General features: G+C 44.2%; 1 protein-coding gene across 4 annotated transcripts in view; it reads right to left on the bottom strand.

Annotated features, from left to right (window-relative positions):
- Kcnq3 (potassium voltage-gated channel subfamily Q member 3) overlaps positions 1-21535 on the bottom strand; it is a 266192-nt gene that overhangs the window by 32934 nt on the left and 211723 nt on the right. For all 4 annotated transcript variants that reach the window (XR_003377500.1, XM_026782786.1, XM_005354542.3 and 1 more), the window contains exons 2-7: positions 9905-9995; positions 9033-9159; positions 7533-7705; positions 4581-4736; positions 3495-3605; positions 1341-1436 (exon numbers count right to left, since the gene is read on the bottom strand). Coding sequence is in view for 3 of the 4 variants with exons in the window: in XM_026782786.1 (XP_026638587.1) it covers positions 1341-1436; positions 3495-3605; positions 4581-4736; positions 7533-7705; positions 9033-9159; positions 9905-9995 (754 nt within the window). In the remaining variant the exon portion in view is untranslated. The remainder of the gene's footprint in view (positions 1-1340; positions 1437-3494; positions 3606-4580; positions 4737-7532; positions 7706-9032; positions 9160-9904; positions 9996-21535) is intronic.

Genomic DNA, 21535 nt, shown 5'->3' with positions numbered 1-21535 from the left:
GAGGAGAGAAAAGGAAACAGAATGACATGGGTACCACACGAAACATTCACACAATAACCTATGTCATCTAAACAACTTTTAAGCTCTTGACTCCTAAGAGTTTGAATGTCCATCTAGTAAGGATTCAGAGAAGCAGAGGTTCTGATGGTTTCTTTGTAAAAACAAAAACTTGACCATCTTAGAACTACAGTTGGTGCTGTGGTGAGCTGGGACACAGAGAGACGAATTGGGATAGAGAGAAGAGGGTAGAAAAATTCCTGAAAGGAATGCCGACTATTCTTCCCAAAGAGCTCCTTGAGACCGATCAGTCAATTATATAAGAAAATAAAGTCTTTGTACTATTTCTGAGTTTCAGAGAGCTTGGGAGGTGGCTCACATAGACTAACCTCCTGGATGCCCTGATAGCCTAGGGTTTAAGGGCATAAAGGAATAAGCAGACTTTGAATCCTGAGATTGGCTTAGAGAGCAGACCATGCTGAATGCTACCTGCTGCGTCAGTTCCATAGACCCACAGAAGTACCTATTGCAATGGATACAAGCTCTGGGTGAATGGCAATGCTCTCAGCACTCAGGAAGGCATGGGGGTTACACTAATTTCCTATTTACTAGGCCCCCTACTCCGAACAGCCCATGCAATCAAGATACAGACGTCCCTTGATGTCTAATAGGGAGTAATTATTCCTGTTTTATTCCTCTATTATTCTTCCTCCAATCTATGGTTGGAGGAGTAATGGTGGTGGATGGAACCAAGTATCCAACATCTCCTGTACAATGATTGTTGAGGGGTTGGGACAACCTGTGACATATTCAATAGCCTATATGCTTTTGTTCCCCCCCCCACCCACCCCGCTCCATGACCCCATTGGCTCTGACAGACAGGAGTGAAGCACAGTACTCCTTGTAGCTCACAGAGTACTGGATTGTTAGCTATCTATTTTCTGTGGGTCACTGGATCAATTCTAGGATGGGAAGAAGAAGGCTAAGGAAAGTCACAGGTCTAAGCCAAATTCTTCACTCCAAGATTATCGGGGGAAAAAAAAACAAGTGGTTTCACCCTTGAGTGCTTAGAGTACTTGAGTGTCTTAGAATTTGGGTGGAAATGGTAAGGCTTTCACTGCCAACACGCATAGACTGTGTAGTGATGATGACTGCAGCCAATCACAAAGGAGCAACTGCAAATTGGTTCTTTCCTATCTAGGTATATGCTTTTGGACTTTCTTTTTCTTTCTCTGTCTCTGTCTTGCTCTCTGTCTCTCTGTCTCTGTCTCCCCCTCCCTCTCTCTCACACACACACACTCACATCTCTGGAACCATCTTAGTTCACTACCAGGCACACAGACCTGGATGAGTTCGGCAGCTGGCTTCCTTCTCTTCTCAAAGTGCTTCTGACGGTGCTGCTCCTGTACCTTGAGTGCCAGCCCTGAGCCAAGGATGCCCTGCAAGGAGACATCAAACCCTTGTCAGCTGCACCAGGTTCAGTATCCCAGCCTCATTTCTGGGGGAGCAGAGAATGTAGGGTTCAATGACACTCTGAAGCTTGTGCTATCATTTGAACTAAAATGTTCACCCACAAACTCATGTATTTGAAAACTTGGTCCTTAGTTGGTGGCCCTTTAGGAAGGTTGTGGAACCTAGAAGAGCCTTACTGGAGGAATTAAGTCAATAGACGTGGGTCCAGGTGTTTCGTAGCCTGGCCACATGGCTTGTTCAGTCTGCTTTCTAACTGCTCATGTGATGTGACCAGTTCCTTCCCTTTCCTGCCACCACATCTTCCTTGCCACACTAAACTGTATCCCCTGAAATTGTAAGCAAAACAAACAAACAAACAAAAAAACCCAAAACAACTTCCCTTACATTGCTTTTCGCCAGGGATTTCGTAACAACACAAGGGGTTTTGCATCTCCATTTAGTGCAATACTAGATGGAAGAGTAAAGGGAGAAAGCCTCTTTTCTTTTCCTGGAGTAGGGAGTCTGGTTAAGTGAAACCAGCCTAAAGCCAAAAATGTCTGGCTTCCAATCTGATCGACAGAGTCCAGCTGTGAGCCTGGGCTCATCTGTTCTCTGTCTTTCATAGGCCCTTTGCTTAAGAGTACATACTTCACAATGATCTCAGGAAAAACCTAGATGATAAATAGGAATTGCTCCAGGAAGGGATGTGACACAGAATATGATATGATAATTGAATTTTAAAATATTTTAGCTGTTTGAATTGTCCCTGGGGGGCCTGTACTATAGGCAGAGTTTCCAAGAATTGAATCTGCTTTGATTTCTAGGTCAGATACCCATGTGGACTAAGTAGATAGACACACGCATTTAATATGAAAGAGACATAGAGATGACACAGTACCCAGCCCATCCTGGGACAGTGTCAGAGATAAGAAAACAAGTTCAAGAAGATGATAGAAAAAGATGACTAGCAGAGGAAAACACGTGTAAGTTGGCTAAGATAGGAGAAAGAAATCCTTCAGGAAAGGAGTGGGGGTGGAGGAGCAGCAGAGGGGTTGTGGTTTGAGAATGCTGTCTTCAAGTTGCATAACAACTAGGCAGGCTTTAGAACTGGCCTGGACTGGGGTTCCTGACTCCCCATCCCAGGAACGTTTGAAGTTTGAAATGAAATTAATGCCCTGGAAATGCTGAAGCATGCATGGGCAGCCCGTATATGGCGGTTCTGTTGAATTTGTTCATATTGGATTTCATGGTCTAAGTTGATAAAGAGCAGGTCTCTTCCTCAAAAGGGCACCAGATCTTATTACGGATGGTTGGGAACCACCATATGGTTGCTGGGAATTGAACTCAGGATCTTTGGAAGAGCAGGCAGTGCTCTTAGCCACTGAGCCATCTCTCCAGCTCCCCAGGAATGTCTACTAACCTTTCATTGAGCCTCAGTTTTTAAACTCATACTATTGGAATGAAGACTAAACGAGATGATGCCCAGGAAACATTTGACATGATTTGGGCACACGCTGATTCCAATGAGAGCCTTCTATTTTCACCCTCATTACACCATTTCAGGGGGATCTCTCAAAAGTCAAGAACTACTCTCTTGAGAGAAATGAAAATATTCAAAAATTTAAGGCAGCAAGTGTCAGGCCAAAGAAAGTATATTCAGATGTGCTTTGTGTAAGGTTTTGGCTGTCAACAGACAAAGACAGAACCCTTGGTCCCAAAGATATCAGTCTTTGAGAACAGACAGAGATGTAAATCTGCAAACGCACATGGAGTCAGACTAGCAGGGATACTGACTCAGACTAGAGATAGCACTACTGGTTCCTGACCTTAGAAAACAAGGGGGCATTTGAAGGCACCACTCCAGGAGTAAGGCAGCATCACAAGCCACCATGGGGGAGGGGTGAGACAAGCCATGCCCAAGGTAACAGCTGATGAAATGATAGGATGTGGAGCCAAGGATACAAAAGGGTGAAATTGGAGGCCGGGGATTTGAGCTGGGTCAAGGCAGTAAGGGGAACTTCAAGTCGCACACTAAGAGAACTTACTGCTGGAAGGGCAAAAAAGGAGACGCCGATTAAGGAAAAGGTGGCAGCAATCAGACGTCCTTCCCAGGTTTTAGGTGTCTTGTCTCCGTAGCCGATGGTGGCCAGTGTGATCTGAAAAGGAGAAGAGTTCAAACTGGGTGTTCCCAGGTTGGGGACATCAGTGACAGTGCATAGAGCTCTGCATCAACCTCTGTGCTCTATCTCTTCTCCCTGTCTCTATCTCGTGTGTGTGTGTGTGTGTCTGTGTGTATACAGTTACTTCTCTATCACCTTGGGCTCTACATCTTTCGATTTAACCAACTATGCTTCAAAATATCTGCATAAAAAACAAATGATAGCATAATAAAAATAATGCAAATAAGAACTACAGCCCATCAACCATTTACGCAGTATGTACATGTCATTAGGCCCTAAAATTAATTTACAGATGATTTAAACACATAGGAGGATGTGTGTGGTTGGTATGGAAATGTTAACAATGTTTTCTGGAAGGGACGAGCATCTATATATTTTGACATTTTCAGAGAAGTGGAAGAAATTGAAATCAATTTCATGTTACACCGAGGAATGCCTGTATTTGTGAATGTATGGATTTAAGCACGGCCATGTTATGAGTTGTGTTTGTGAGTGTATGTCATCATGTGCACACGGCTCTCTGTCCATGTGTCTGTCCTGAGTGGTAGATTTCAGTGTGTGATTATGTTTGTATCAAGACACAGTTCTCTTCTATATGTGTCTTCAGGTCTGTATGTAATGCATGTACCTAGGACTGTACCTGTTTGTGTCCCATGGCTTGGCTGATGACTGCCCATGACTAACGAGGCCAGGTCCCAGGAAACCATGCAAATAAACTCTTCTGAGCTCTAGTTTCTTTGAGCTCTACAGAAAACTTCTCTAGGTACCTTCATCATCAGTAGAAGTTTCCTGTCTCCTCTCTGTAGATTTGGGAGTGAAAGCGATCCACCTTCGGATGCCGAAGGAAGCTGACTGAGTTTGCCCCTGCTCTGCCTTTCACCTCGTCATGCATCTAGCAGTCAAGTGTCCAAGTAACCTCACCGGGGCTGCCTTTCAATGAAAGTGACTCACCAGGCCCCACCACAGGGCATCTGCATAGGTCTCAAACTCCTCTTTCATTTCCTCTCCTTGTGCGTCCACCTCTGGCACATCCTTCTCCACCAGGTAGACAAGAAATGAAGAAAGGATGAGTGTCAGGAAGCCGATGTACCAGGCAGTGATGAGTTCCTGGAACAGTGAGCAGCAGAGGGAATCAGTGGGAAGCCCTCAGGGGGTAGCCTGAGCTAGGCAGTCTGGAACTGGACTGCGTGTTTACCAGCTTTCCTTTCTGAGTCTCATCTCTCAGCAGTGGAAAACAGGACCAAGATTACAAATATTTCCATCAGTGACTAGACTGTTGCAGGCCCTGGGAGAAGAGGAAGACTCCATGGTAGGTGACCTGATGTCACAACTCAGAAGGCTTCATGGGAAGGTAAGTAACCAGGAAAACCTGATTATTGCCATAGATGAGCTCAGAGTATTTCGGCGGTCTTTATGTGTTACGGAATTGCAATGAGCAGGGCAAAAGCTCACCTCCATGTATAAATTAGCAGCCAAGGACAATGACAAAGCCACAGAGAGGGATATATTCCTGCCAAGGTTTCACTGTATGATCCAAGGGAGAACTACACTCTATTATCTATGTATAATATCCTAATTTTCAAAATTAAAAAAAAAAAAAACTAGACCAAAGGGGCCTGGAGTTATCCTGGATACCAATGGTGGAATTCAGAAAAAAAAACCACTTATATTTTGAGTGATCTTACATATTAGAATATATGAAAAGTAACACATAAGAGGCATATGAGATCTGTGATTTCATGGGTGCTGTTACACAGCAAGCTGTAAACAAGACAAGTGATTAAAAAGAAACACTAAAGCAAGGAGAATAGAGAGGGCAAAGACAAGCCAAGCACTGGAGTTTCCAAAGCCCTGGATGGATGGAAATGATTCCTGGGGGTCTTTGATGCTTTAAGTGCTCTGACGCTCTCCCATCAAGGCTAGCATGGTAGAGTGGGTGAGGAGAAGTAACATCTGTGGGTGAGCAGTTTGTGTTCCTCCTGAAGCATCTCAGAGAGCTGTTGTGGGCAGAGCTGTCCTTCCCATGGCGGTCCACGGCCAGCCTGCTGCCTTAGGTCATAGAGTCTCACTGACAGGATTGTCTCTCTTATCACCTTGGCTCACATAGTCCCTGCTGACCATACTACCCTTGTCCCAAGGGCTCAATGAAGAGCTCCTACTCAGCTACATTTACCTGTAACCTACATAATGGTATTTTCCAGGACAATTTTACTGCATTAGAGAGAGTGCTGTGATCTGAATGGGAACTACCCTCCATAGGTTCAGGTCTGGGACACCTCCCTCCTGGCTGGTGGTGCTAATTTGGGAAGCTATGGAAACTTTAGGAGGTGGGACTTAGCTGATTGAAATAGGTCGCTAAGGGTGGGACTTTGAAAGTCTTCCTTGGTTCCAGATTCTGGGGTCTTAACCTCCACTTCCTGCTGTGACGTGAATAGGCTTCATCACACAGCCCTGCTGCCGCAGCCTCAGGGGCTCTGCCAAACCTTCTTCACAATGGTGTACTGAAACTCTGACAGGGTACATTAAAAATGTATCTTTCCTTCCTCTCTGTTTCTCTCAGGTGTTGGGTAACATCAGTGTCAGGGTAACAGGGAGAGTTCAGTGGTGCCCCTCATGGCTTCAGTGGTTTTCAATCCGTCTGCTTTGCTAATGCTGTTAGGTTTCTCGGCTCACAGCCTTGGCTTCCCCACAGCATCCTATGCACACTGCACTCGTGTAAGTTCACACACGCAACACAGGAGGTTCTCCTCTGAGTGTCTGCCCCGAAGCAGATAGGAGAGCGGAAAGAGAGTTGCGTGTTCCTTCCCCAGGGGCTGGCTAAACACCTGCCTCTTGCTTTGCAGGCTACAGCAAGGAACCTTTGCCCTCCTGCAAGCTGGAAGACTCATTGGTGGATTCCTTAGAAACAGCTGCTTGATCCCGTGCAGTATGCAGATCCATCAGCTGTGCTGGGCTAAGACACGGTGTACTGGTTGACACTCTCAGTTAAAGTGGGCTCTTCAAGGGGAACCCTGACTTTATCTCATTTTTGCCTGCAGCTCTGTGGCAGAGTCTGTTCCCCCACATGCCAAGGATCTTAGCACTTAGCCTTGGGATCAAGAGACCCGTGTCCAGTCAGTGTTGGGAAGCAAGGGAGCAAATCCTTTCTCGTTTTTAAAAATGCTCTCTGTAGGATCTGTGAGGCCTTCCTTTCCTGGCTTGGTGACTCAGTTTCCTGACATGTGAGACCTAGTTAGCATACCTGATGCTAGAAGCAGGAACCAGCATTATGCATTAGGGTTGGTAGAGACCCTGCGGCATATGTGTCCTGGAAGTATCGTTTAGCCTGTCCTAACTATAGGATCAACTTGAAAAGTCTAACCCTAGCCACACGGGCTTCCATCTCTGTATTCCTGAGTGTCAGAGGAGTCAAGCACAGAACTTGGCCCAGAGTGCAAAGAACGAATTTTAAAAGACCCCAAAGTGACACGGAGTTCAGATCGAAATTAGTCTGTGCAACTCCTAAACCTTCCCCTCCTGTCCTTGTTACCTTGTGTGAACTCTCTCTACCCTTGAAATCACCGGGAGGTACAAGCATTACCTTTGAGCTATTGAATCCTCAGTGGTCATCCCTGCTTCAGAAACTAGGAAACGGAAGGCCAGTGAGGGGTGAGTGATTTTGCCAGTTATTTGCATATCGTGGAGTTGAGACCTAAGCCCAGGTCTGCCTGTGGTTCACATCTTCTCTGGACCACACCCACATAAACCTCTCCTCCCACTTCCTCCTCTTTGTCCTTGTTATCATTACCATGGTCAGTGTTGGAAGCGTGACTACCCTCAGGGACACTATAGGAAGAGGTGACATAGAAAAGTACAGGTAGGAGAGAAGCCTGCGTCGCATCGTAGCTTCTCTGGCACACTTACTTTGCTGTGGGCACAGATAGCTGAGCCTAGGAGCTTCCAGGTGCCGCCCCTCCTGTCCATCCGCAGCATGCGCAGGATCTGCAGGAAGCGCAGGCTTCGCAGGGAGGTGGCCAGGACATTGCCCTGGTTTCCCACGGCAACCACTGGCACAGAGGCAATCAGCACGAAGATGTCTGGGAAAGAGGACAGACCGTGGTAGAAAACAGGGAGGAGGCCATGTGGAGGAAAGACACCATCCCAAGCACTCGCTCTGTAGGGGCAGATGAACACATGTCAAGCAGGGACTGACCTAAGCGGTTGTGTTGAATTTGACACCAATCACCAGTAATGGATTCTGCTGTGAGTGATGAGAAACAGAAACTCCGAGCACAAGTGACATCCCAGGAGTTAAGCAAAGACCCCCATTAGACTTCAGCTCTGGTTCTAGACTCAGAGGTACAGTTTTTCAAAGTCTGTTGTGTGGCACCTGGCACTTGACATCAGATGAGTTGTGGAGGGGAGGGAATTGGGGGTAGCTTGGGATAAAGAAGAAAAGCCAGATTTTTAGAGACTGTTTTCAGGTTTGTTTTTGGTTTTTTTTGCTTTTTTGTTTTTTTTTTTTTTTCTGAGTAAGCAGGACATGAGATGGGAACTTGGCTGTGATTTATTGAGTGATTAGTGAAGGGGAACCGGATTCTTCCAGAACTGTTATATTGGAGTGGTACGGTGGTTTGAATGAGAACGGACCCTCACATGCTCATATATTTGATTGCTTGGCCCCAGTTAGTGGAACTGTTCGGGAAGGGTTAGGAAGTGTGGTCAGAGAAGCTGTGGCCTTGTTGGAGGGGGTGTGCCACTGGGGGAAGGGGGCTTTGAGGTTTCCAAAGCCCACACGAGGCCCAATTGCGCTCTCTCTCTCTGACAGCTGGCTACATATCAGGATGTAAGCTCTTAACTACTGCTCCAGCACCATGCACATCACAGTGCTCCAGCCCACAGTGGTTATGGTCTAACCTTCGGAAACAATAAGCCAGCCCTAGCTAAATGCTTTCTTTAGCAAGTCGCCTTGGTCATAGTGTTTCATCACAGCGATAGAATGGCAACTAAGACTGGTGGAATCTGCCACTCACCAATTATGAGACTGGAAGGACTCAGTTTTGTGAACTTTGGTGTCTATCTCTATAAGACAGGTAAAATGTGGTTGGAGAGAAGAACACTCTCAATTATCAATGCTGTGGTACTTCCTATCCCTGATGGCCTGGAAGACACTATAGAGAGTGACTGAGTGTGCTACTAGTCTAGGTACTGGGAACACAAACTACCTAGTGCTCTGTGGCTTCCTTACAACCCAAACGCTAGTAACCCCAGTCCCCAACCACTGAGATTCACTACCCTTATCACATCTCAAGGAACAGTCCCAGGAGATGGAGTTCCAACACCATCTGCATTCATACAACTTCCTTATAGAAACAGTGCAGGAAAGGACTGAGGTCACCACCAGTCTCCATTGCCAAGGCTTACCCAACATGCACAGGGGCTTCCTGGCAAACTTCAGTCGTCCGCGCCAGCCTTTGTATCGACAGCAACATCCGGCAGCCCAGATCCTCAAAGCAAACTCGGCTCCAAAGATGAAAATAGCAAATGTTTCCTGCACGAAAGAGCATATGGAGTGGGGTTACCCAGTACCCAGTGTCAGGACTTCTGGGATCTGAGGACCTGGGTTTCTGGGTTTCTGCTGCTGCTCTGGAGGTGAATGTGTTGGGGCCAGAGAAGGGAGAAGGACAGGTGGGCCACCTCCATCCAGTCTTCTTCTTGGCATGTTAACTATCCATGCCGAGCTAACCCGTGTCTGTTTCTTTTCCGAAGATTCCATCCCAACCAATTATTTTGAAAGTCTCTTGAATTTATTAAAAATCCCGAAGGGGTAAGGTCAAACACAATCTGCCAATCTCCTCCAGGATGCTCAGACACTGGCATGACCAGCCGGCCAATGTTGCTCACCTTAGCTTTGGGGTCAGTCATCACCTCGAGAGTTTCTTAGTATTATCCTTAGTGTTTACGTTTTGAGAAATCAAAGGGGGCTCAGGGTTTAGGATGGAGTATGGCTTTAGGTGAACTTTTGGAGGGTCATAAAGCTATATCTTATCATTTGATACATGATGGTTTTGGCTTGGACTTGTATGTCCGCCCCTTGTCTCTGTCAAGAACGGTGAATCATCATGAGGAAGGCTACGCCTACTTTACACCTGGCCAGGCAAGGGAACCATTGCTTTGTCTTGGACCTAAACTTGGCTAGAGATAGTAGGATACTAGTTTCCAGAGGTTGATTCCCTACAGCTGAAAGTGACTTAAGCTTCCATCCCCAAGGACAATGCCAATGGCCCAGAGTTTACCAGCAGCAAAAGCCAGTCTCCAGACACAGTCTCGTACTCCTTGAAGGTGGTGAGCACGGCCAGAATCAAGCATCCCAGAACAATCAAGAACCTAGAGGGAAGGAAGAAAGAAGAAAAGAGCTTTAGTCCTGGCTGGTCCAGCAGGTCATGGCAAAAAATGAAAGCGAGTACACGGGGCAGTGCCACACGCTTTACAGGTGACCGCGTTTATTTCCCAAATTACCCCTGGAGGTGGATACGGTGATGAACAAGGCTGAAAGAGGTTAAGCAAGGTGCACATTGTTACTTAATCATCTACTTGAGGGAATCGGCTACTTGGCTTTTGATTTTTGGTGTCTTGGAACATACTTTCTGATCAATATACTTGATGATCTGCCAAGCTATATCTCCATCTCCAACCTTGTCTAGAAATTTAACCACAATCACCAGCCCCTTGGGTGTGTTAGGCCTTTTATTTGAAATGAACAGCTCCAAAAATCTGCCCACTTTGTGCCCCAAATCCTCTTCTCATGGGATAATGGGGGTGTTGGTGGTAGTGATATTGATGATGTCAACACCATCACCCCTCACTACATTTGGTCAGCGTCTGCCTCCTGCTATTACACACTAGCTAGTTCATCGTCCTTAAAGTGACGCTCAAGGCCAATATGACCATTCTCCCTCTGCAGGATATTCAAGACCAACATGGTGTAAAACGTTAAATGCTTGGCCCTACAGCACAAAACACCAACCCAGCTCTGTGAGATTTGCCTTTAGTTGGGACTGAACAATGAAGTGTATTCTGAGGCAGGGTTGGTGCACAAAGATAAACTTGGTATTTCAGAGCTGAATTCATACGACAGAAGTAGAAGCCTTTCCTCAGGCTGTAGCCTTCCTTCTTCCTCTATCTCTCATCGGGTGTGCACGAAAACCTGGGGATGACTCCACAAGACACACGTGGGTATTCCCAGTGACTCCATCCCTCGAATGATTGCCTCGTTTGAGCACAAGCAGACCCCAAGAGTCATTCCTTCTTTGCTTGCTTTGTTATCGTCATGCCTGTGACTCTGTCACACTGCATGGGTCCCATCTACTCAGACTAAAGCTGGACTACCCTTTGCTGGCATTGTAAAGGGCCTGTGAGGATCACAGGTGGCCAAGTGTTGCCGTGGCTCATGGGATCTGACCTCTGCTCCCAGTTCCTGATAACATGAAAGCAGGACTTGCCCTACAGCACCAAGAATTGGTCATCAATCATCCAGAAAGGAACACAGCCCTCCCAATCCTCAACTGATGCTCTGTGAAGCCTCAGCACAGGGCCAAATTAGACCACTGATGCTCAGAAACTGTGAGCTACAGAGAGGAATGGTATCATTACGATCCACCAAGATAGCGGCAATTTGTGAGAAAGAGTGATAGAAAATTCAGGGTGGGATAGGAATCTGCCAAGTGCATCTAACTTTCAGAGTTGGATGACCATGTGGTCTGGGTTGCTTGGACTGTCCAACTCCACTCCTGGGCAGCAGAGAATATACCAGCTCCTGTCTGTACCCAGTGACAACCTCAGGGCTCAGGGCTCTAAGTAACCCACAGTCGCTTAAAGAAGGCATCAAGGTGACTTCAGTAATTCCTTGTTGCTGGCAGCAAAGGATACAGAACACACACACACACACACACACTTTTTTCACACAAACACGAGCACATAAATGCACACACATAGGTACAGGCACACATGGACACACACATACAGGTTATTGGATTGGTAGAATACTCATCTAGCATATATCAATTTCTGGTTTCAATCCTTAGTAATACACACAAGCATACACACACACACACACACACACACACACGATATCTACATATAACAGCGTTCCTTTATCTGTCGTTGCTTTTTGTGGTTTTAGTCATTCATTGTTAGCCTAGTCTGAAATTACTAAAATGCCTACTCCAGAAATCAGCCATGGATGGATACTAAATTATTTCATTGCAATTTATTACTCTAAGTGTTCTACTTTATGTTGGTTATTGCCATTAATCTTCTACTGTGCTTGCTTTGTAAATGAACCATTATCATTGGCAAGCAGAATATCTAGAAAAATATAGTATGAATAGTTTGGTTTTATCTTCCATTTGGGCATTCACAGGGCATCCTTGCACGTACCAACTATGGACAGTAGAGGCATCTGTGGAGTCAATTCAACAAGGGCAGTGGTCAGGGATTGATGTCCTGGCTGGCAATACCAGAGGTCTGAGGAGTTGATAAGAGGCTCCTGAAAGAGAATCCTCCTGCAGGGTGATGGGGGAAGAGTAAGAGGACCACACTGAGGATCTTGTTGCTAGGGAAACACTGAACACCGACGTTAGAAAGCTCTGGAGTGGCCTCGGGCCTGAGAAGATATGCTTCATGTGGATCTGATGCACTTGAGGTTCAAGTGAAATTCCACATTTTGTCAATAAAAATCTAAGTTCAGAGTTTGTGAGAGTATGATATCCTGGACAGTCTGGGAGAGGAGGTGTGGGGGGGTATTCAGCTTTAACTCACACCTAGTTAAACCTAGTTTCAACCTAGTTCTTAACAGCCCATAGCATGCAGAACCTGGACTCTGCCAGCAGGGGGCAGCCAACCACCACCAACTGGTTATGCACGTCCTTCCTCACCAGTGTTATTAGGATCTACTTTCTAAAACTGGAGAAAGACCAGTAATTTATGAAATGGAAATCATCTAGGAAGCCCTTCTAACCCTGAGGAGAGGAGACTCTTTTTTTTCAGCTTCTTGAAAATTTCAAAATGTCTTTAAAAGAACTCTATTTCAGCAGTCAGTCTGTATGACAGAGGCCAGATGTATCTAGGCAGCAACAGTCCTGCCTTCCACTTTCCTTCCCATCTTGTGAACTCTGGGTGCCTCACTGCGCCCTCTTCTCCTTCCCTCCTTTGCCCTTTGTCAATTTGGGCTCCCCTTCCATGGCCCTGACTGCCCCTCCCCTTCCCTCTCACTATCTCATTCATCCACTTTTTCTCTTCCCTCCCACCTTCCACTCTGTGATCACATCCTCTCCCTCCCCTCTGGTCTTCAGGCTCAGAAGGAGAGATTTTGACAGAGTTCCCCCATGGAAGTCCCCCAGGGTCTTTCTGTCTACAGTACTAGGCTGTGATTGAGAGCCATACTGGTCAGTGTCAAGGCGATCCTCATGCCCACTGTCCCGTCCATGTGTCTCTTTTCTCATCCTCTATTATCCTTCAGCCAAGGTGGATCTGGAGGAGTCAGGTAGAGGCACAGAAGGGTCACCCCAGTGATCAGTATAGGGCCCAGTGCGTCCTGTCTAGGTCCGCTCAGTACCAGACCTCCTCCAGGCAGCACACAGGAGGACACAGGCCACTTCTCAGACATGGAGGTGAAGGAAGGCTTGCCATGACTCTGAGCTAAAGAGGTGGAAAATGTCCACACGTATGTCACCATCCCTATGTAGTATTCTTTGTTGAAGCTCAGCTCAGTCACCTCCTCTATCATGATGTCCCTCCTTTCCTCAACAAACTACTGGATGATCATCACTAGGAGTTGAGAGTGGGCCATACTTGTCTCTCAAGAGCTTATATTTTATTTCTTGCTTTCCAGACAGTAGTGTTTGTGTGTAAGGGGAACCTTTTGATCTTGCCACAAAGGATTCTGTTTGTAATCATTAGCTCATGCATTCTCTGACATGGTCTGACCACTCTAGGTTCTGGACATCCAATGCACATCTTAGACTGTTCTAATAAAGTAAGGTCCCTATCATTTCTTTTTGGGAGCAAAGCTCGTGGCACAAGGCAATAGTTAAAGAAACTTTCTTAGTTCTATTTCAAGCTCTGCTGTCTACCCTCTCTATAAGCGTTGGGAAGCTCTTTCTTTTCTCCATGTCTGTGTGGCTACATCTGCATAGTATGTAATTAAGGGAAATGGTACAAGAGGTCTTTTTGGTTTTTTTTTTTTTTTTTTTTTTGGATCAGGATGGAAGAAGCTGAGTTCAGATATCAGCTGTGCTACATTAGAAATGGTAATGACACAGGCTCCCAATTCAGCACCGCTGTGAGAAGTCAAGGAAAGAATGCTCTTGGGCCACATAGGGTCATGCTTGGCACATCGTGTAGACCTGACATGTGCTAGCTTCAGCAGGAGTGAATTCTAGCTTGCATGGGTCATGCTAGTACCTGGTTGCCATATGGCTGACAGACTCACTTGCTAGCTCATCATGACTCCAAAGTATTTATTGAAAATTGGAAAATCTACTCAAAGTTAGAAGAAGTGCCAGGAAGATTGTATTTCAATTCCATCACACACTGCCTTATCCATGTCAGTCAGAATCACACTTTTGCTCTTTCTAAGGAGCTTTCTGGATTCATCCAACTTCCCAATAGGCATGCTATCTTTTCGGATGGTGGAGACTTCTGCCTGGCGATAAGCTTTCTTCAGACCAGGCAGCTCTCTGTCTTCCTCTGCATTAACAACACCAGCTGAAATATATACCAATTTCATTAGCATGCCACCAAAAAAATGTCTTTTGACCCAGCTCACAGTTGACACCTCCATATGAAGTCAGGGTTGTCCTGGTTCTGGCACATCACATTGTTATTCCCCGAGGGACAGTGATAGGTGCCCTTAGCTAGGTATTTCCAGCTCCCCATTGTCCCCACTGCATTGCTCACAGAATACAAAGTTTCATATCAACAAAGCAATTTCATTTGGCCCCCAACTTTGCACTCCAGGCTACCAGATGCCACAGAGAGATTCAGGGTTATATTTTAAGGATCTTCTGCAGGCTGCAAGCACCTGCTATGTTTCCCTGAAAACAAAGGAGAAGATTAAAGGCTGTGCAGGAGAGCTGTAGCAAGTAGACCCTAAGATGGCCCTCAGAATAGATCCAGCCTAATGACACCCTTGGGGAATTCCCACTGCTTAAAAGAGGCTAGAACTTGTTTCTAATGGGTAGGATATGGTAAGGAGATAGGATGCTATTTTTTGTGACTAGGTTACTGCAAACTGAGAATTTCATCTTGCTGTAGACTTTGCTTTCATGAAGCAAGCTTTTGTGTTTGAGACACCTGCATGGTATTGAAATAAAAGGGCCAGTCACCTTACAGTCGGCAAATAATGAACCTCTTAGGAATGGGCTTCTTCAAACAGTCACTAAGGGGGTTTTGCTAGAGAGAGCTTTCTTTAGCTGAGTCTCCACGGGCTGATGACATGATTCTGGGAACCGTATTTGAACTCGTGAAACAGAGGGAGGGAGGGAGGGAGGGAGAGGAGGAGGGAATTAGGGAAGGAGAGGAAGAGGAAGAGGAGGAACAAAAGGAAGAGGAAGAATGAGAGAAAAGAGAGCTTATTTCTCATGTGTGATACCCTGCTTTGGGGAAAATTTTTATACCACAAAAGACAGAAGTATCTGGTTATTAGGGGATAGATCTTGGCCCAGCAACCAGAAGACTTTGAATAGATTGTAATTTCCTGAAATCTCACTTCCTTATTCATAAAACAGGAGTAGCAAACAAAGGGATTTCTGCTGTCTGAATACTCTACCAAACTCTTGGCATGTGGGAGAGCTCACACTGCATAAAATCTTCTCATAACTTAAAGGTACTTTCCTAATTCCTATTAGGAAATGTGTGACTCAGGCTAGTGTGACTGACAATTGTCATGGGAGTGACATGGCTTTGCATATCAGCATCTGCTACTTCAGCAGACTCACTGAGTAGCTCAGTCAAAGCCACTGGCATAGTAAAAAGGCTAATCTTACACCCTGCAGGATTGTATGATGGCTGATAGAAATTATGAGAGAGCTGATGATGGATTGATTGATTGAGAGAGGACCACTATACACATCCCAGGTTGGCCTTAAACTCACAATCCTACCCGAGTGAGGTAATTTTGGACCTGCGATATCACAACTGGCTGAGGGAGATTTGAAATACAATACAATTAGCAAAGGATGTTCTTGAATGGGAAAACTGAAGACAAACCAACTGGTCCTTGAAAGGGCTCAAACCTCACACAGTCCCTTGTAGCAGCTCCTCTTTCTAACTCTACAACCAAAACACCAAGAGAGTCATTGAAAGGTGAGGAATTGTTGATTCTAGTATGAAGTTTCAGAAGGTTGGGTCATGGCTGTTTGACTTATGCATTTGAGCAGAGCATCATGCAAGTGTGTCCTAGAGAAGATCTGTTTACCACGGGGTAGCAGAGAAGTGAAGAAGGAACACGGGATGGACCAAAGACAAGAGGCAGACTCAGTGACCTAATTTCTCCAACTAGACCCCACCTCTTACACTATACTACTATCAAATAATGCTATCGTATTATGCATCCATTAAGGGATTAGTTCCCTCTGGATGAGAGCCTCCTCGTGTAATTATCTCTGGTGATGCCCCTATGAAGGCGTTTAGAGAAACACTCCTCGCCTAGACGTGTGCTGGTCCACTAGGCTCTCTACATTTCTTAAGTTTATCAACTTAACAATTAAAATTAACCATTGCGATCCCTCCCTCCTCTCAGAAGATTGAAATAATAAAACGTGAAGTCATATGACTTTGGCCTTTCACAGTTGTGTCGCTGCTGGTAGCGTGCTATTCCCCAGAAGAGAGCCCACACCTGGGCACACGGTCAGCACTAATTGGACTCCATGTTAATTAACAATAATAATAGGAGAAGATGAAATGAACCTGGAAAGGGGGTGGGCCGTGGATTCTGAGGGAATCAGTATGAGCTAGTAGGAGGTAGATATGAACAAAATACATTGCATATTATGCACGGAGTTTTCAAAGAACAAATAAAACAGTATTAAAAAAATAATCCCCTTAAATATACTTCCAATTAAGACTAAATTCAGCATTTGCCCATTTCAAAAGATAGAACACAAATACAATTCTAATCCATATTTCAACTCTGAGATACAGAAGATGATTTTACATTGCAATCACATATTTTTAAGATAAAATACTTATGAAACATTTCACCTTTTTTTGCTTCGTGTGAATTTCCAGTTCCCTTGTGCAATCATTCCCTTGAAGAAGACTTCACCAGAGCCCTGGGGTAAGGACTAATCTTTCCTCTCCCCTCACTGGACAGTCAGGGAACTGAATGATAATAACTCAAAAGTGTCAACATGTCTAAGTGCCTAGCATTTGGCACTCATAGAATAGAGCACTAATCAAATATTAGTTTTCTTTTTTTCTTGCACTCTTAAAAGGTATTCCAAACATTGATTTAACAGTATATAAAATACTGTTGTCATTTAAAACTTCTGTGTTTTTGGAAAGGGGAAGGAATTGTGCATAAATAACAAGTCCTGGCTAATCCTAACTCTACATCCACGTGAGTATCCTATGCACAGAAATATAAACTAATGCAGATTTTGTCCATCTGAATTCATGGATAGCAAACGATGCTCCTCAGACCAGATCTAGCCCGCAGTTTTGTTTCTGTAAATAAAGTTTTATTGGGTCACAGCCATGCTCATCTGTTAATGCACAGCAGGAGAACTGAGTAGCTGCAATGGAGACCTTCTGGCCCACAATGCTGAAAATATTTATCATCCCAATTCTCCAAGTGAATATAGCAGCCAGTGAATAGCATCATCTCAAGCAATTTATATGTTTGGTGATAGACAGAAAAAAAAAAAAGATAAAAATAAGAATCTGAATCCTAAAACATCCTTGCTAACCACAGGGCACTTTAAAAGAATTGACTACATGGATAAAACAGGCATATTCATGTTTTGTGAAGGACTCATTGAAGAAATGAATATGAATGATGGACAAAGATTAAGTCAGGGTTTGCATGTTGTATCTGACACTAGAAACACCTGTTCAAACACCATACCATTTTGAATTATTTGTTCTTCATGTTTCCTTTTCCCCTTCCTCCTTCTCTATCCCCTCCCCTCTTCCTTCTTCCCCTTCCCAATTTTTCTCCTCCTTCTCTTTCCTCTCCTCCTCCTTCTGTGGGACTGGAATTGAACCCAGAGCATCCTTAGCCTTAGGCAATTGCTCTACCACCAAGCAGCTTTCCCTCACCTAAGGGAACTGGATGGGCTAAAGAGCAAGGATGCTGGAGATCACTTAGAAGCCTTGAGTGATTCAAGGGTGATGTGCTGGCGGCTTGACAACGGCATTAGGTAACTTAAGTGAGAGCTGAATGTCATTACATGAAAATGGAAGGAACTGGAAGGTACAAAAGGCCTTTGTCAGATACATATTTTTCTCGTCTTCACATCTCTAGAAGGAGAGTTAGCCCAAATGACCAACAGAGCTTGACCAGAAGTTTCTCCTTCGTAGTTATAATGCCTTACAGTTGACAGTGTGTGAAAGATGCTGACATATAGGTTAGTGTCATTTGGGAGTTCTCCAAAGGTGATGTCTCGATGTACTGACTGAAAACAACTACTTCCAGCATCTGATAATTTATATGTTCTCCAGACACTGTTTTATTGTAATGATAAAATAATAATTCTATTCATCGTAATGATTGTTAAAATGTGCCAAGCACTAACTTAATATCTTAAGTTATCCCCAATTTAAGGTACATTCATTTTCATAACAATTCTTGGAGGTCCTCAAAAGAAAAATGTGAGGTGTTGGAGGAGCAGAGAAATTAAGGTATCTAGCCAAAGTTACACAACAACCATTAATGAGGTCAGAATTTAATCTCAGTTCCTGTCTGCCTTCAAGTTTATGCTCCCAATTATAAATAATTTGTAAGTGGGCATGCCTTTGTCAGCAAACTGGAAGGAAAGTGGAACTTCCTGAGTGTCTACTGCTTGGTATTACAGATTTTACAGCCATTAACTCCAAATATACTTACAAGGCAGCACTTCAAGATGAAGATTCAGAAGCCAGTGGGGGGCTGGCCATGAGACTCTGGCATGGCCAATGCAACTCTGAGTCCCTAGTCTTTCCATGATGGAAATTCCCCAGAACGTTTGGTGGGTCATGAAGAAATTTGCCTTAATGCTCAAAATGGTACACAGTTAGTGCCATCCAGACACAAGCCTAGGGCAACAGTGGTGACTCCAGACACTGCTGCTTTATTTTAAAAGTATTAATGAGGAGACAAAACACTCAAGAAGTGACTTGGGCCTGAATCCCAGCTACTTGAGAGGTTGAAGCTGGAGGATCCCAAGTCCAAAGTCTGACCAACTACAGAGATAGCGCAAGGGAGCCTGAGGGACTTAGCAAAGTTCTGTCTAAAAAGGAAAGGCTAAAAGATATGAAATGGGAGAGGCATGTTGGGGTGGATGGAAGAGTTGGATCAAGAAAATGAGACTAGTAGACATAATTATATTTCATTGCATAAAAGTATAAAATTAAAATTTCCTTTAAATTAAAGGGAAAATTTATAAAAGACAATCCGTGAGGTTAGATAAAAAAAACCCTCAACCCACTGTCATCAAGATCAGAAGTTACAAGATATTTCATAGGATACATTGTACCATTGAGCTAGAGAGGGGCTGTGGAGTGCCCAGTAAGATAGAGAAGCAATAGATGCACGTCTTCTTTGCCAGTGTCTGTGAGACATAACAAGGTGTTTAAAAACAAAGACATTAAGACATCACTTAAAAATCTGTAGCCAAAAGGCAAATTTCAGTTAACTCTGAAAACAAAACATTCTTTGCTTCAGGCTGGATAGTATTTCTGGAGGTCAAGATCTCTTTCCTGTTAGAGTGATGTCAAGTCCAAAGAAAATGGTTCATTCAACACCGTATACTCAACATATACTATGGACATTTAGGAAGCATTATATACATACAGGTCAGGAAAAAGGAAGTAGCACACTCTATAAGGAAAACAGTAGACTCAGTCAGGGTCTGCCCTTGACTCTTGCTTTTCTGCCTCAAGTCAGTGTGAAACAGAATGGGCTATTTGATTTCTCTTAGCCTCATTGCCTTAGTTTCAAAGTGGTAATAGCACTCTGTCTATTTTATGAGACCACGGTAGAGATCGATGATTGAGGATGTGAAGCCCTTGGTAGATGCTGTGGTAAGAAAAGATATTAAGAACATGGTTGAATGGAAGTATCAGCATGACTGCAGGCATTGGACACAGTGCTATATCCTGGAAGATCATAGCAGAGGCCATACAAGTTGGCTACCTCTATAAGTATCCAGGGGGTAAAAGTCACCCCTGGGTCCTGAAGGGCTCTGCTGCTCTTCCCTGGGTCTACGAAGAGGTTTTAGAGTATGAGAAGGTAGTACAGGAAACGAGAAGTAAGCAGGTGTTTTGCCTCTTCTGTAATGGAGTATCTAAAATAGAAAGAGGGCAGGTGCCTAACAAGTTGAGAGGAGGTTCAGCTTTTTCTCTCTAGCTGTTTCATGTCATCGCACAGAGCAGGATCTCCCAAGAGAGCGGTAGGCTTTACAGCGTGTCGTCTAGAGCACCTGCTCTCTGGGTCAGTCTGGTTCTGATGCCTCCTAGTCCTCTGCGTAGGCTTCAGCAGCCTCTCCCCACTCTTCCCACTGTGGGCCAAAAGAATTCCGACTGCTGACAAATTCCTAGTTACTGTGCTAGTCTACAGACAACTTAATCCTCTGCAGGTCTAAGTTTTTGGATTTAAACACTCAATGTATGAAAGACATTGGAAAGAAAAAAAAATAGAAGCAAAAATCTGAGAATCATCAGATTGAAACCTAAACCCAATAAATCAACTACTTTCATTTTCCTCTGTCCTTTTCCAGCCCAAGGACAGAATCATACATAATTTTAACAAATCTGTATTGTCACAACATTACACTCGGCATTTTGTCTTATGAAAGAATAAACATTCTTCTGCTTGACTATAAAATATTCAGAACAATCATGTTTAATGAAAGAGCTGCATTTTGTGACATCAGAGCCCTAAATATGCATAACCATTGCCTCATTGCCTGATATTAAGGCAGCATCCATCTCTGTGCTCAGATGACTACTGAAATGGAAAATGTCTGTGCATCTAGATCATCTTTGTTAAAGGCCAAGTCTTTATGAGAACGTCCTGCAATGTCTCTCTGAACTTAAGGTCCTAGAAAAACAGCTATGTCTAGGTTATGGTCCCACAAGGCTGACTGACAGATTAAGACTGTGATTATGGTGAACTGGAATGTTGCAGATCTAGAGCTGAATTATCTTGGGCTGTCTTCAGTCCCCTTAAGAGTCATTTATCACCCACTACTGTGACTGACCTAATATTTTTGTTCCTATCAGATAAACCTCCCTTGAATGTACTAGCTCAACACTAACTCCCACCAGCTCCAAAGCTAAGAAAGTCATTAGCTATCATCTGGAACCTAGAGCTTAGATTTCTCTGCTTTGTATTAAATCGCTTACCTGACACGTACTTTTACAATGCCTTGATTTATGAATTTCTCTTGTTTTGTATCTCTAAAAAATCTTGAACCCTGTCCCAAGTTGGAACATGTATTTGAAAAAAAAAAAAAACATGAGTACGTTTTCTGATCTGTGACTATACATCTTACAATAAATATACATAATGAACCATCTCTTACTCTCTTTGAGGTGAGAGTTAGGTTTTATGTTGACATCTTTAATCATTTGTGATGGCTAACACAGATGATTAACTTGAGATGGTTTAAAGTCACCTGGGGATAAGCCTACGAGAATGCCTGTGATGGATTATTTAGATCAGC

Source organism: Microtus ochrogaster, chromosome 15 (genome assembly GCF_000317375.1).
Source record: "Microtus ochrogaster isolate Prairie Vole_2 chromosome 15, MicOch1.0, whole genome shotgun sequence".
Lineage (NCBI taxonomy): Eukaryota > Metazoa > Chordata > Mammalia > Rodentia > Cricetidae > Microtus > Microtus ochrogaster.
This window is presented reverse-complemented; position numbering and strand designations above follow the sequence as displayed.